Source organism: Choloepus didactylus, chromosome 2 (genome assembly GCF_015220235.1).
Source record: "Choloepus didactylus isolate mChoDid1 chromosome 2, mChoDid1.pri, whole genome shotgun sequence".
In the NCBI taxonomy this organism is placed as follows: Eukaryota; Metazoa; Chordata; class Mammalia; order Pilosa; family Megalonychidae; genus Choloepus; species Choloepus didactylus.
Window position 1 is genome coordinate 201,705,610 of NC_051308.1, and position 15,519 is coordinate 201,721,128.

The 15,519-nt window shown below is 45.3% G+C and overlaps 1 protein-coding gene across 4 annotated transcripts; it reads right to left on the bottom strand.

Moving 5' to 3' along the window:
* Nucleotides 1-960: 960 nt before the first annotated feature.
* Nucleotides 961-14,032, bottom strand: LURAP1 (leucine rich adaptor protein 1). 4 transcript variants are annotated; one of them, XM_037827332.1, is made up of 5 exons: nt 13,696-13,834; nt 13,237-13,357; nt 7,843-7,927; nt 6,697-6,730; nt 961-4,974 (listed from the first exon to the last, which is right to left on the bottom strand). In XM_037827332.1, the coding sequence occupies exons 3-5, from the start codon at nt 7,887-7,889 to the stop codon at nt 4,453-4,455; spliced, it is 603 nt and encodes a 200-aa protein (XP_037683260.1). In that variant the 5' UTR covers nt 7,890-7,927; nt 13,237-13,357; nt 13,696-13,834; the 3' UTR covers nt 961-4,452. The 4 variants fall into 4 exon arrangements, 3 of the variants coding, with proteins under 3 accessions (XP_037683260.1, XP_037683261.1, XP_037683259.1); XR_005215374.1 differs by having other exon boundaries at nt 4,838-4,974; nt 6,501-6,730; XM_037827333.1 differs by lacking the exons at nt 13,237-13,357; nt 13,696-13,834 and adding an exon at nt 13,840-13,993.
* Between the last annotated feature and the right edge of the window lie 1,487 nt (nt 14,033-15,519).

Here is a 15,519-nt window from a genome sequence, read left to right on the forward strand (position 1 = left end):
GTACAGAGCCACTGGCTATTGTCCAGACTTGGGGCTTGAACCTGGCCATCTCCTCAGCACCACCCCTCACTCCAGGGGTAAGGGAAGCTAGAAAAAGCACAGAGGCTCATTCTGGGCCTGGATACATCCTCCTACCCACCCCCCATCATTACCCACAGTAGGCTAAGTAACACTCCCTCCCCATCCCAATCCCACACCCCATAAAAGATGCCAATCTCCTAATCCCCAGAACCGATAAATATGCAAAATGAACTTTGCAGATATGACTAAGTATCTTGAGACGGGGATTATCCTGGATTTCAGTGAGTATGATATAATAACAAGGGTCCTAATAAGAGGGAGGCAGTAGTTATGTAGAGAAGATATAAGGATGGAAACAGAGGCCAGGAAGGAGAGAAGATGACTTTGAAGATGGAGGAAGGGGCCACACACCAAGGAATGCGAGCAGCCTCTAGAAGGGAGAAAAGGCAAGGAAACGGATTCTCCCCTGGAACCTCCAAAAGAAAAAGAGGCCTGCCAACGCTTCGATTTTAGCCCAGTGAAACTGATTTTGGACTTCTGACCTCCAGAACTGTAAGATAATAAATTCTTGTTGTTTTAAGCCACCAAATTTGTGCTAATTTGTTACAGCAGCTATAGGAAACTAGTATACTGCTGCCCCCGCTGGATAGCACTAACCTGTTCTCCGAGGAGAGGAAGGTATGTATGTGAGTGGGGCAAGTGGACGGAGTGCGGTAGGAAATCAGAGAAGACTTCCCAAAAGTCCAGGCAATCAGACTGACGTAGGTCATTTATGACCAGCTCATTTATTTCCTACATGATCCTAACCAAATTATTTAACCTGAGTTTCAGCAACAATTCATTGTTAACAATGCATGGGTTCATGCACTGCTCATAGGATTGCTTAGAATTAAATAGGATTTTTAAAATTATCTCATTTGTAAATGATCTGTGACCCACTCACTTGCTTTTTTTTTTTTTTTTTTTCCAAAAGGCACATCTCCTTGTGTTTACACATGCCCATTCATTCCTCCATTCATTCAACAGTTGTCATGGAAGACCCAGTAGTGCCTGGCACCCTGCATACAGAGTGAGCTTGTAGTCCACTACAATCCCCAAGCCTTTCTCACTGAAGCTGTCACTGGGCTCCCAGTTAGTCCAGTGCCCAACCTCACCACCACCCTCCTAAACATATGCCTATACTTACCCATTTCCATGGTCTCATGTTTCCTTCTTTCTTTCTTTTCTTGTGGACCCAGCCCAGCCAGCACCACCACTTTTCCTCCCAGGCACTGTTTCTGCAGCTGCCATAAGCAGTTTTATCTCTGCCTTCACCTGAGCTGGACAAAATCCCCCAGACCCGTTAGAGAGAAGTCTGCTCCTTCTGCTCATACTTTCAATATTCCCTTTTCCCTTTTTATCTCATTCTCTCTTGTTCATCTGCACCTCTCTTCCTAACTCTACCTTCTCCTTTGAACTCCCAAACAGCACCTCCCTGTGACCCAGAAAAGGCTAGGCAGGAAGGACCAAGGGTGTGTGTTTACTGGGATTCCTGGGCTTCTCTGACACTGAAATGTAGCCTAAGGTATAAAGACAGGATACCTAGCGCTACCTGGCATTCCCAGGGGGGCCTGCTCACCAGCCCCTCTCCAGCCCCTCCACACTCTCAGGTGCCTATCCAACTGACCTGGCACCCTGGACCTGTGGAGCTCCCCAACTCCACTGGACCCATCTGGATTTCCTAATCTCACAGTTCGCCACCTTCAGTCTTAACTGCCAGGTGTTGTAGGGAATGGAAATGCTGAGCTCTGTCCCCACCATATCTGGGTCTACTCTACCTCTTCTCAGGAAAAACTATTGGTTCAGAATTGATTTTCCTCGTTTCTGCCATCTACAACAGTGTATCTTTCATCCAGTCCAGGTCCAGGGTTCTCTTTCATCAGAACCCGTAACTGCTTCCCTAAAGATTGAGCTGCCTCTCTATGGTGGCATGAGAACCTAAAAATTAAAACAGGAGGAAAATTATTTTTAGTCCCTTTGGGTTTGGGTGGCTTTGGCTGAGTGTCGGCAGTCTGGCCAAGTGGATGGAGTCGTGGACAGGTAGGCAGGAGATCTGGGCTCTCTAACTTGTCATGGATTTATAATGGGTGACCCTGAGCTGGGCCTCAGTCTTTCCGTTTGGGCAGAGGGGACTGGTCCTCTGGGAGGCTGTATTTGAGCTTAGAGGTTCCACCCAGCTACCCCTGGCAATAGTGCATAATGGCCACAAGAGGGCCAGCAACTTCTTCAGCTTAGAGGTGTGTGAACTAAATGAACTAATGAGCCTCTTAAAAGGAATACTGAGGCTTCCATGTGGAACCCAAGGGCTCATTCAAATTGGTGACAGAGAAAGGACTGGACCAGCGTATCTGAATTTCCAGCCTAAGGGGAGGTCAGGAGTCCCAGGACCAGGGATGATAAGAAGACGACTGGTAGTCAGCAGAGGAGGAGAGGCTGAAAATATATTTTGGAGATTTTCATCACTTCCAAGCTAGGGAGAAGGGGGGAAGGGTCTTCAGAGAAGAGCCACAGCCCCAGAAGGATTAGGGTGGGAGTTGCAGAACAAGAGTTGAAGGGTTTAGGGGACGTGGAGATGATCAACTTCATTTCCTCTCCTTGTCTGGCACAGATTTCAAAATAGAGAAACTGCAGGAGTTATTACAGTTATTTGGGGAAGACACCCCCATCTCAGAGCCCCGAGGACACAGTGAATAGCCAAGGAGCACCCGACATCCTTTTCCCTCCTTTGTGCTTTCCATTAATTTAGTTTCAGGGCCCAGGCAAAATAGGCACTGAGACAATTACATAAGGCTCAAAACGTTAATCTCCAAGAATTCATTCTCTGACATCAGCCATAGCCCTTGTCATCCCCCCTCTCTCTGGGCCTGTTCTCTCCCTGTACCCAGGTTGGCAGCTTCCCTGAATTTCTTCTTTGGTGTAATTCACTAGGGCCCTGGGACCCATGCCATCAGAGCCAGCCCCCTGTTCCCTCCTCAGATCCCAGGAGACTGGGCTGGCTCTGAGGGAGGAAGGAGAGGCCTTTCCCTCTCTCCCTCCCCCCCTCCCAGGAGGTGGGCCCTGGGACCAAAGAGCCTCTGTCTTTCCCTGCCATGCCCCCATTGTTGTCCAGACAAGGGGATTCCTGTGTCTCAGCCTCCAGAAGGCATCCTTGTGACTAAATGGTGGAAGGCTTAGGGCAGGGTGGGGGAAGGGGAATCACAGGGTGAAAGAAGACCCCTCCCCCCACCTGGTACACTCTTCATTCTGAGACCTCCAGCCTTTTTCGTCCGGTCTCTGAGCTTCTCACCAATAGGGAGAGATGGTTAGAACTTATCTGCATACAAAAGGCCTGACACCAGAGAAAACCGAGAAGGTATGCAAACACAAAGGCTGAACCTCCTGGCAGGCAGATTTGGAATCAGAATACAAGAAGGGGGGCAACCCAGGGACAGGTAAGACCAGGAACTGGGGCAGGGGCAGGGGCAGGCCAAGCAGTCTTTATTGAGAGGCACTCCTGCTAGCTTCTCTCCCTCTCTCAAAGGGATAGGAGACTGGCACCAAAGAAAAGGTTGCGGCCACAGAGAAAGTGAGAGCCTCTAGAATAAAATAAGAACACTCTAAAAAGAAAGAACCTTTCTTAAAAGAAGTGCAAACAGCTGACAGAAAGTGAGAAACTTTCCCGTCAGGAACAGTGATGTGTTCCACTCACAAGAAGTAATGGTTTTTTGGTAATGGATGGTGATGATGGCAACACAACATTATAAACGAAATTAACACCAATGAACTGGATCAATGGTTAAAATAAGAAATGTTATGTTGAAAGAAGTAATGGTACGGTCTCTCTTAGCAGGGACTCAGACATACCCTGATTTATCACCCACCACCCAAGGATTGAGAAAGCAGAAAGCATTAGTTCAGCTTGACAGGAAATGACATCACTCAACAAACAGGAAGGGGTGGTTCTACTGACCCCAAAGGCTTCTGGGAGGGCCAGTCCATGGAGGGTTGGCCCTGACCTCCATGTCTCTCCTCAATCGTCCATCATGGCCAGAATGAAAGCCAAAGCTCCTAGATGTTGGGTGAGGTAATGACGCTCCTGTCTCTTCACCAATGATCCCCTAGGGTCCTAAATTCTTCAAATCCTTACCTGGTGGAGGGGGTCAGGGGATACCATCACGCCAGGAACCATAAGCCAAGCCTCTAGAGTCTATGTCTCTGTGACAACAGCTCTAGGGGTAAAGGCAAGAGACTCCTAGAGGTTAGAGGGTTGGTGAGGCCAGGTTTCCATGGTAACCATGGAGTGCTGATTTCAGTACAGCCTCTTCCTGGCCCCTGAATGAGGGAGAGTAAGTTTTGAGGGAGACCAGAAACTAAGGATAAGAGAAGCCACAGGAAAATAAAAGGGTAGAAACATTACAAGAAGGTCACATCGTCCTGGCACTGCCCCCAGTACCAGTGAGCCTCAAAGTCCAGCTTGACAGTCTCGTCCTCTGGCGGCTCAGATGGTTGGTCTTGATGCTCCTCCCCTGACGGCTTCCACCCAACCCTCAAGCCCCCTAGCCTGATCGTTGTCAGGTCCACTTCAGTCCTGGTCCTCTCACCAGTGGACATAACCTTTGACCAGTCCATCTCGGGTCGGGGAACCCCAGGGGGGCCCTGTTCATCCAGTTCACTGGGGGCCACTGTGTCCAGGAAACTGCCAATGGAGACACTGTCCAGCCGGTCAGCAGCACTGGTGTCTGGCAGGCTGTCCCAGCTGCCCCACCTCGAGCGACCAGGACTCCCACCTGTCAGGCTATATTGGCTGCTGGTGAGGCTGCTGCAGTGGCTGGTCAACGTTGCCCGCTCCTCCAACAGCCAGCGCACCGCCTCGATGCCCTCGTTCAAGGTCACCAGCTGCTGCAGGATCTTCACGTCGACAGCTCGCAGGTAAGCCTGGGAGAGTGGGAGAAGGGATCAGCCCCAGGTTCTGGACCACTGATTTCCCCAATATCTCCAGAGATTCTGACCTTCTGGCCCAATCAGTTATGCTTCACTTTCAAGAAGCATGGAAATAGAATGGTTTGGAGTGTGGACTTTAGAAACAGACAGACTGCTGTTTAAAATCTCAGCTCTACCACTATATCACTGTGGGCAACTTTCTCATCTTTGAGCCTCAATCTCCTTGTTTGTAAAATAGGGCTAAATCCTCACCTCACAGGGCGGCTATAGGATTTTGAGATACTGTCTATTAAGTTCTCAGCACAGCACTTGGTACAGAGTAAGATTTCAGTAAATGTAAATATTAAAATTTGGCCCCACTGAGCTTTGAACTTCATATTTAGAACACTAACTATTGAACAGAAAGCCAGATTCACCAGTTAGACTTAGAAACTGTTAGTCAAAGAATAGCTTGAAAAGGGACCGGGTAGTAATCAGGATGTAGACTGGGCCAAAAAGAGGCCAGAGCTGGGGAAGCAAGAGGGAGTCGATCTGGGCCTCCAGCTTCTTCAGGGTGTTGACAGTAGGTGCTGAGGGAGGGAAGGGCTGGCCAGAGCTTAGAAGGGTCAGTATCCCACTGGCGGGGGACTCAGGGCTTCACTCCACCCACACCAATCTCACTGTCTGTCCTGGGGGTAAATCTGGTTTACTGGGTAATCTCAAAGGTCCCTTCCAGCTCACATGCAATGAGTTACCTTCCCCAAGCACAAGTCTGCACCTGTTCCTTCCCTGCTCAAGAGCCTTTATGGGCTTTGCACTCCTCTTAGAAAATAAAATCTAAACACTTTAGCAGCTGCCATTCAAAAACATGTCTTAATATGGCTTTTGCCCATCCCTCTAGATTTATCTTCAGCACACTAACCCTGTGAACCCAAGTTCCTGCCATACAGGACTTTTTAAAATTTACTTTTATTTAGTTTTAATTTTAATCACCCAGATTAAAGAGTCAAATAATTCTAGAAATTTATTATGAAGAGTAACGGTTTCCCCATCCTAGTCCTAAACTCCACCTCCCAGAAACAACTACTTTTAATTTTTTTTAGCTGTTTCTTTTGATATTTACCTCCTTATCTCCAAATAACATGTTTATACTGCTACTACCTGATTCTGAAGTTTTAGTCATTTTCTATTGACTTCCCACACTATAGAAGGTGAAGGAGATAACTCTTTCATCCCACTCCCCACTCCCTTACCATACAGACACTGCTCCCATCTCCCCATACTTCCAATATATGCAATAAAATTAATTGTTCAGTGTTTATCTTATTAGGATTTGGAAATGCTATTCATGGCTAAGCCATGTAGTTCACTGATCTTTTTTTTTTAATTTCTTAAAATTTTTTTGTTTCCCTTGGAGGGTTTTTTTTTTTTTTTGGGGGGGGGAGTTGTTTAATTTATCAATGATATCGTTATCATTAAGTCAGCCCCAAACTCTCCCCCAAGTGTCTAAATTTCCTTCTCAATGCTTTCAAACACATCACCTGTTCTATCTATTCCATCTTCTAGAAGCATCTCTTTGGGAGCTTTTGATCAGCTCCAATCTGTCCCTGCTGCACAGCTGTCCTCCAGGGATCTCTCTTCACCATCATCTTGGGGATGCCCTCTACCTCCCTCCTGAGTTGGATTCCCTGTTTCCTGGATTCCACGTCTTCCTCTTCCTTGCTTTGACTTACTCACTTCATTTGGGTGGTGAACCTCCTCCAGTAGCTTCCTGAGAAAGAGTACATAGGAAATAAATTTGATGTGGCTTTGCATGTTTAAAAGTGTTTTTCTTCCATCTTCACATTGTTGATAGTTTGGTTGGATGAAAAATTTTAGGCTGAATATTTTTTTTTTTCTCAGAATTTAAAGCATTGTTCTGTTACCTTCTAATTTCCAATGTTCTACTTAAAAAGTCTGATGCCATTCTTATTCAGGAACCTTTGTATGTGACCATTTTCCCCCTTCCTGGAAGATTTAGGATCTTCTCTTTGTCCCCATTGTTCTAAAATTTCACAGTAACTTGCCACTTGACAGGCCCTTTTAATCTGTAAAATCATGGCCTTCAGTGCTGGGAGATTTTAATGACTTCTTTAATGATTATTTCTCCAATATTTTTCTATTCTGTCTGGACATCCTATTATTTGGATAGAGGACCTCTTAGACATTTTTTCTCTTCCACCTTTCTATATCTGCTCTAGTTTCGAAAAGATTTCAATGTCATCAACCCTTCTGTTAAGGTTTTTCTTTTCTTTTTTTCCCCAATCATGTTTTTATTTCCAAAGTTGTTTCTAGTTCTCTGAATGTTTCCTTTTTTACAGCTTCCTGTTTTTGTTCATGGCTAAAATATTATCTATCTCTTTAAAGATATGATAATGATGCAATACTATCTCCTCTCTTTAAAGATACGATTATGATTTTTATAAATTCTTATCTCCCTTGTTATATCTATTTGATTCAAGTTGCCTTTTTCTGTTTGTTTAGGTCTATATCTTTCAGGTTAGAGGGTTTCATCAGATGTCTAATGATCTTTAGTTATCTGCTCACACTTCAGAATGGGGCCTTAAAAAGTTTATTAGAAACTGTGTATATGTGAGGCTTGCCAGCCTTGAGCCTCACTACAAGGTGATCTGGCTGGGCTGGTTGTTTAGGTAAGGCCTGAAGTCAGTATCTTTTTCTGTTTTTGTTATTTTTTCTTTCTCTTGGGCTCATCATATTCCCAAGAAACAATCTTGCAGCCTCCCATCTAGACAGTTTAATATAATCAAGGCAGCAATTCTGGGAGCCAAATAGGGGAGCAGGCTGTGAGGGGCATTTAATTAGATTTAGTACATTTTTACTTACTCTCTCTTGCCCTCAACTGTGCTTTGTGTCTTCCAATGAAGAGACATTCTGCTTTATTCTTTCCAAAACTTACACCTCCAGTCTTCTGCTAGGATGAAGGAACAGCTGGTAGTTGGTTGCACAGTTAGGGAAGGGATCTTAAAATATGATATTCTCATTCATTCTCTCTCTCTCTCTCTCTCTCTCTTTCCCTCCTTCCCTCCCTCTCCCCCTTCCTCTCCCTCTCCCCTTTCCTTCCTCTCTCTCCAAGAAAGTCATCATAGCTCATTTTATTATTTTATAAAGTAATAAAAGGAAACATGATGTCTTCTCTGGAAGCTAATTGAAAGAGCAGTCAAAAGTTAATTATAACAGATAGTAATTAAAATCATATTACTTAAAATAGAATTGTCTGCTGCCTGGATAACTCCCTACCAAATGATGATGATGATGATGATGATGATGATAACAACAACAACAATTTGAGACCCTGTCTTGCCCACCTGCTGTAAGTCTGGTACCTCCCTCATGCTTCAGAGGATTCTGGAACTGGGTCAGTCAACTAGGGTGCCTAGGTGTTTTAGTTATCATCTCTCAGCTTCTCTTCTTAAGGTAACCTCCCACAACATCCAACAAACACTTCCAGTCACTATTTGTGTGGTCCCATTTTTTTTTAACATGGTAACTTATATTTAACATAAAATTTACCATTTTAATCATTTTTAAGTATACAACTTAGTGGCATTAATTGCTTTTACTTTTGTTACCATCACCACCTTCCATTATTAAAACTTTTTCATCACCCCAAACAGAAACTCTTTACCCATTAAGAAATAAGTCCCCATTTCCTTCCCCTCAACTGCTAGTAACCTCTAGCCTACTTTCTGTCTCAAAGAATTTGCTTATTCTAAATATTTCATATAAGTGGAATCATACAAAATTTGTCCTTTTATTTCTGGCTTATTTCATTTAGTGTGATGCTTTCAAAGCTCATCCATGTTATAGCATGTATCAGAACCTCATTCCTTTTATGGCTGAACAGTATTCCATTGTATGTATATACCACATTTTGTTTATCCATTCATCTGTTGATGGACCCTTGGGTTGATTCTACCTTTGGCCATTGTGAATAATGCTATTACCAACATTGGTGTACAAGTATCTGCTTGAATCCCTGCTTTCAATTCTTTGGGATATATACCTAGGAGTAGAATTGCTGGGTCATAAGGTAACTCAATGCTTAACTTTCTGAGGAACCACTGTTTTTCACAGCAGCTGCATCATTTTACATTCCCACCAGCAATGAGTTCCAATTTCTCCACATCCTCACCAATACTTGTTGTTTTCAGTTGTTGGGTTGTTTTTGTTTGTTTGTTTTGTTTTTTAATAATAACCATCCTAGCAGGTGTGAAATGGTGTCTCATTATGGTTTTGGTTTGCATTTCCCTAAGACTAATGATGCTGAGTGTCTTTTCATGTGCTTATTAGTCATCTGCATCATTTTGTTGGAGAAATGTCTATTCAAGTCTTTTGCCCAATTTTTAATTGGGTTGTCTTTTTGTTGTTGAGATGATTTAATCAGGAGATTAAACCCTTACCAGATATATGGTTTGCAACTATTTTCTCCCATTCTGTTGGTTGTATTTTCACTTTCTTGATAATATCCTTTTCTTTTGTTAATTGTACTTTTGGTGTCATAAGAACCCATTGGTTAAGTCTTGAAGATTTTCCCTTATGCTTTCTTCTAAGAGTTTATAGTTTTATCTCTTATATTTAGGTCCTTGATCCATTTTGAGCTCATTTTGGTGTGAGGTAGGGGTTCACTTTCATTCTTTTTTATGTGGATATTCCGTTTTCCAAGCACCATTTGTTGAACAAACCATTGAGTGGACTTGGGACCCTTGTCAAAAATCAGTTGGTCATAGATGTGTGGGTTTATTTCTGAACCCCCAATTCTATTCTATTGGTCTATATATCTGTCCTTATGCCTGTGCCACATTGTTTTGATTACTTCAAGTTCATGGTAAATTTTGAAATTGGGAGGTGTGAGTTCTCTGACTTTGTTCTTCTTTTCTAAGATGGTTTTGGTTATTTGGGGCCCCTTGCCATTTGATGACTGGCTTAGAGTATGATTCTTAAACAGACTGTTTTTATCAACACTCAGACCCCTGGGTCCAGAAATATCTAGTGCTTCCAATTTCTGAGACTGCTGAAGTTGCTTTCCAGCTTTCCCCATTATTGGCTTGGGATTCAACTTTTCTGGGGGGTCTACTAAGTTAGTTAACACTCTTCCTTCTGCTTTTTAGCTTCCAACATCTTGTCCCTATCAACTTCTCTTATAACCTTTTAAAAGGCTTCAGGCCTTTTAAAATAATCCATTTACTGGCTTTTGAGTGGCGTTTCGGGATGGAATGGATCTGAATGCATGTACTTAATCTGCCATCTTGAACTGGAATTCCCACTGACTTTATCCATTCTTCAGGGCCCCACTCAAATGTCACCTCCTCTAAGAAGTCTTTCCTGCCCTTCCCCAACATGGAATTAATCCACTCAGTTATGGAACAAGTATTTATTGAGTGTGCCTTATAGGCCTGGTATTGTGTTAGACAAAAGAAGAAAACATACCCTTTCTTGCCCTCAGAGGGTTCACAGTCTGATGGGTAAGATAAGACATTGAAACAAGCACTTAAAACTCAGTGTTACAAAAGTCAGCAGAGATAACTGCTGCACAGAGAACTATAGGTACCTAGAGATCCTAGAAATCCATAACCCAACCAGGGAAGGTCAGGAAGGGCTTCCTAGGATAAGGGACATGAGTTGAGACTTGAAGGTTAAGTAAGACTTAGTAGGCAAAGAGGTAGAGAGAGGCATTCCAACCAGTAGAAACAGCATGTACCCACCTCCAATTCAAAGTGAACTTTCCAGAGCACAAACCCAACCATAACACTCTATGTCAATACTCTTTCAGGAAGTCCTCTCTGGATGTCCCAACAACACTTATCATCCTGTACTAGGGTTGACAGTCTGTCTCCCTCCTTCCCCAAACCAGACTGCAAGCCTCCTAAGAGCAAATCCTGCCCAATTCATTTCTGGTACTTAGTCTAGGGTTGGGCAGATCAGATTCAGTTCTAGGATTCTCTTGCCTTTACTATCCTCTGCCCTTCTAGTGGTCCCTAGGGTTCAGGGGACTGGGTTTTGCTGTATTGATGGGAAATGTATGTGAGAACCAGATTCAAAGGTCCTGTGACACTGGGATTCCTTGACTATGACAGCATCACCCCCAGAATAGAAAGGAAAGGTTTCTTACCAGAAAAAGAAACACACTCATATCACACCATTTCTTTGGAAACAAAGAGGATAAAGAGCTCAGGAAAGATGTAGCCTCAAAGGCTACCCAACCCAATTCTCTTCCCAGGGGGATTCAGGCTCTCTACCCCTTCCCTCAACACATATACCCCAGACTCTGTGCCCAGCCCTGGAGTCAAGGAGTATGACTCCCTCACTGCTCCATCCAAATCAGGCCTTGAGATGAAAGCCTGGAGATCCCACTCCTCACTCCCAGCTCCCTGGTATTAGATTGAGATTCTCAGACTATTGTCACTAGAAGAGCCCTTAGAGGTCATCTGGTTCCACACCCCTTTCCACCCCCAACCCCAGTTCTTCAGAAAAACTGAGGCCAAGAGAGAGATCATAAAATGATACAGGGCAGAGCCAGGACTCGTACCCATGCCTTCCCCCTCTTTTCCTAAAGCTTTGTCTCAAACTGCTCTGTGGGAGTGGGTTGTCATAGCAACAGTGATTTGGGTTAGGAGGACTAAGGGGTGGGGGATTGCCATTGCCCCCCCATCCCCACCCCCACCCACACATATCCTAGCCTTTGGCTAGTTCACTCAACCCTTGAGTAGGGGAAGGAAATCAGTAGGAAGAGACCTAAAGGCAGGGCTGACCTTGGCCTCAAGGGCAAGCCTGACTCCTTCCTGCAAAGAGAGCTGGGAGAAGGACAAGTGAAGGACAGTCTTTAGAGGGCTTGGCTCAGTCCTGCAACTAATGGCTCCAGGGAAAACCCCCTGCTCCACCCCTGTCCTCCCTGGGCCCAAGCCTGGGGCAAGGGAGAGTGCAAGAAGAGATCAATGACATCATGGCCTGAGGAGAGAGAAAGAAATGCGGTAGGGATATGTGGGTGCACATAGAGGATCTCTCTCTGTTCTCATCCTTCCCTTGTACCTTTCACAGGCAGCCTCAGGCCCCAGGCCAGGCCAGGTCAAAACTACAGCAAGAAAAAAATCAGCAGTTAGATGTACCCCTTAAAAGTTCACCATCAAAGGCAAAAAAGAGACCCAGAGGGATGAGGCACAACTCCTCCACTGACTCTCTGTGGGAGCTCAGGCAGGTCCCTTCACACCTCCAAGCCTGTTTCCTCATCTGTGAGATGCGGAAAATGATGACTGCTTTTCTCACTTCCATGGCATAATGTGTTTAAAGTGTCTACCTCAAAGCAGATCTTAGTGGTAAAGATGTAAAGTATAGTCAGATTATCTGGGTTCAAATCCTGGCTCTGCTTTTTACTTTTTGTATAATCTTGGGCAGTTCCTTAACCTGTCTGTGCCTCAGTTTCTTCATCTATAAAATATTACTTACTACTAAGGTTGTGGTAAGGATTAATAGAATATTTATATTCAAAGCAGGGTACTCTAAGTAGGCTCTCTCTAGGCCTTGAAATCCAGTTTGTACAACGAGGCAAAGCCAGCCCCCACTTAGGTGAGCACAGTCAAAGTCCTGCTCTAAAACATTTGGCGCTCACCCCCCACCCCCCCCACCCCCGACCTTCAAGGCCAAGTGCACACTTGGCATTCAAGTCCTTCCCCCAGGGAGCCTTCCCTGACTGCTCCACCCAGAAGGCTCTCCTCCCAGCCTCTCAGGGAGCCCTGGAGCCCTGGGCCTTTCTCCCCACCTCTCTCAGAGCCAGGCCTGGCACAGAGGTGGGCACACAATAGGGCTCCAGGAAGACTTATTAGCTGACAAACTCACTGTCAGCTTCTGGTTCTGGGCCAGGGAGCAGATGGCAATTCCTCAGGTTTCCAGAACTGGCTACAAAGTGGTAGCAGGTGTAAATCACTCCCTTCACTGGAACCAAGGCCCTAGGTGCCCATTTGGCTCAGAACATCAAGACTGCAGCACCAAGGAAGGGGGAGGGTGCCTGTTTCCTCCTCTTCTTCCCAAGGAGGGACAGATGAGATCCAAATATCCAGTGCACCCCTGGGGAGAAGACTAGTCAGAGGTGAGGAACCCACACTGATGGTGTGGCTCATCTATGTCTGCTATGGTTCTGGGAACCTTCAAATATTTTACGCAGGGACAGGGGAATGTTTTTAGTGCCCCTCCCTCCTGACAGTTTTCAGTAGATATGCTCCTCACCCAAATCTCTTTTGTGCTGAATCCTGTGATGAACACTGGGGCCTCAGATGAACCAAATTCGGTCCCAGTCCTCAAGAAGCTTCTAGTTTGCAGGGAAGAAAAACCTAGTTGCCCTACAATGCTGAACGAGGACAGAAGTGTTCAGTGCCAGGTTCTCAGCTTGTTCCCAGCCCTGACCTCCCCCCTCCCAATTATTTGTCAGGAAAAACTTCCTGCAGCCTGTGCCTCCCACCCCAAGTCCTGGGAACTCACCAATATCCCACTCACCCTTGGGGGGCAATTAATGGGGGTCACTCTAACTCTCCCCCAGAATTTATGGACTGATCTGGGAGGGATCCAGAGGAGTTACGTGCAGAGTTTTAATTTCCTCCTTTCCTGCCCACTCCGGCGGCGTCAGTCCGTCCCTTCTAGTCCTAAAATAGGGACGCCGACCCCCTGGTCTGTGGAGGTGACACTTACCAGCTCCATCCTCAGCGCCATGATCTTGTGCCCCAAGCCATGGCCCGAGCTCCGCGCCCCTGGGAGCAGCAGGGCGCCAGCGGTCCCCGGCTCCCACTCGCCTCGCAGCCCGCGGAGCAGCCCTTCAGGGGTCTTCCTGCCCACCTTGCTCTCCACGTCTCGAAGGTCAGGCGTCTGGAACTCCGCGGCCCCCTCCATGCGGGCCCAAGCCTGAGCAGGGCTGGGTGACCCGACGCCGGGGTCCCGCTCCCGGGGGTCCTCCTTTCTCTGCCGCCACTGCAGAGCTGAGCAGAGCGGGTGGGTCCCCGCCCGCGCGCCGCACAGGCGGAGGAGGGCGCCGTAACACTCAGAAAAGCCGCGCAGAACCTTATATTTCGGTGCTGCGCACACACCCTCTGGCTCCGGAATGCGCTGGGAGAGCTCAAAGCCTTCTTCCCACCCTGCCACTGAATCTAAACAGGCACACATCAGGCGTCCAATAAATGACTGCTGAATGAAGGCTTAGCATCCTCGGGGATGTGAGAGTTTGAACAGTGGTAGCAGAGGCAGCAAGGGTTTTGGAAGTCTTCCTGGAGTAGAGGAGTTGGGTCGAAAATAGCGGGTAAAATTTAGCTAGCCACTGACGCGCGCGCACACACACACATACAGAGACACAGATACTAGCCCCAGTGACTAGAATTTAGACGGAAGGAATAGAAAGTAAAGTCCTCCTGCTCAGTGGCAGGCAACCAGTGTTGAAGCTGGAGTGATCTACAAGGGCCAGATCACGCCGGATCCTGTAGACTGGTGTTTCCTAAAACTTGACTGTGCCTATGAATCATCTGCGGAGCTTGTTAAAATGAAGATTCTGATTCAGTAAATCTGAGGTGGGCCCTGAGATTCTGCATTTCTAACAAGCTCCTAGGTGATGAGATGCTGCTGTTCGTAGAACCACATTTTGAGTAGCAAGGCTGTAAAAGATCATTTAAGGTGTTTCGATTTTATTCTGAGTAACGGAGAGCCACAAAATTTTTTGTTTTGTTTTGTTTTGGCTTAGTTTGGGTTTTGATTTTTAATCCAAGTAACTCAGTCCATAGTAACATGACTGCCCTACCTTTTCCTACTTCTGTTTCCACTTCCCAAAGGCAACCACTTTTAGCTTTTTTTTTTTTTTTTTCTGGTGTTTATACCCATAACTCTAAACAATATGCTTATACCACTATTTCATTTTTTTTAAATTAGAGAAGTTGTAGGTTTACAGAAAAATCATGCATAAAAGATTTCCCATATACCATCCTATTATTAACACCTTGGGAAAGTATACCAGTTTCTTGATTTTAAACGTTGTCAATTGGCTTTCTATTATGATAACTATGGATTTAACTCACAACCAGTACTTCCCTTCCCCCATTGGTCCTATAGACTTCTACCATTATTTTTAATTAGTCTAATGGTTACCTTTGTAATTTTAAGTAACACATTCCTTAGCCAGTATCTTTTGACCATGTAAGGGTTTTAAGTCAGAGAGTAACAAAAACAGTTACCTTTTAGAAAAATTACTCTGGATTTCACAAAGAGAAAGGATTGGAACAGTAAAAATCTGGAATCAAGGAGACCAGTTGGAAGGCAAGAAACTGAGACCTGGGTTGGCTGTGAGGTTGGAGAAGAATTAAAGGAGAATGATTAGGAGATAAGATTGAAAGCACTTGGTGATTGGTTTCACTCATTTACTTATGATGCCATTCAATAAATATTTGTTCAAAGAATGGATGAATGATTTCAACAAATATTATGGAGAGCCTACTATATACTAGCCATTGCGTGTGGTGTGGAGAATACAGTGTG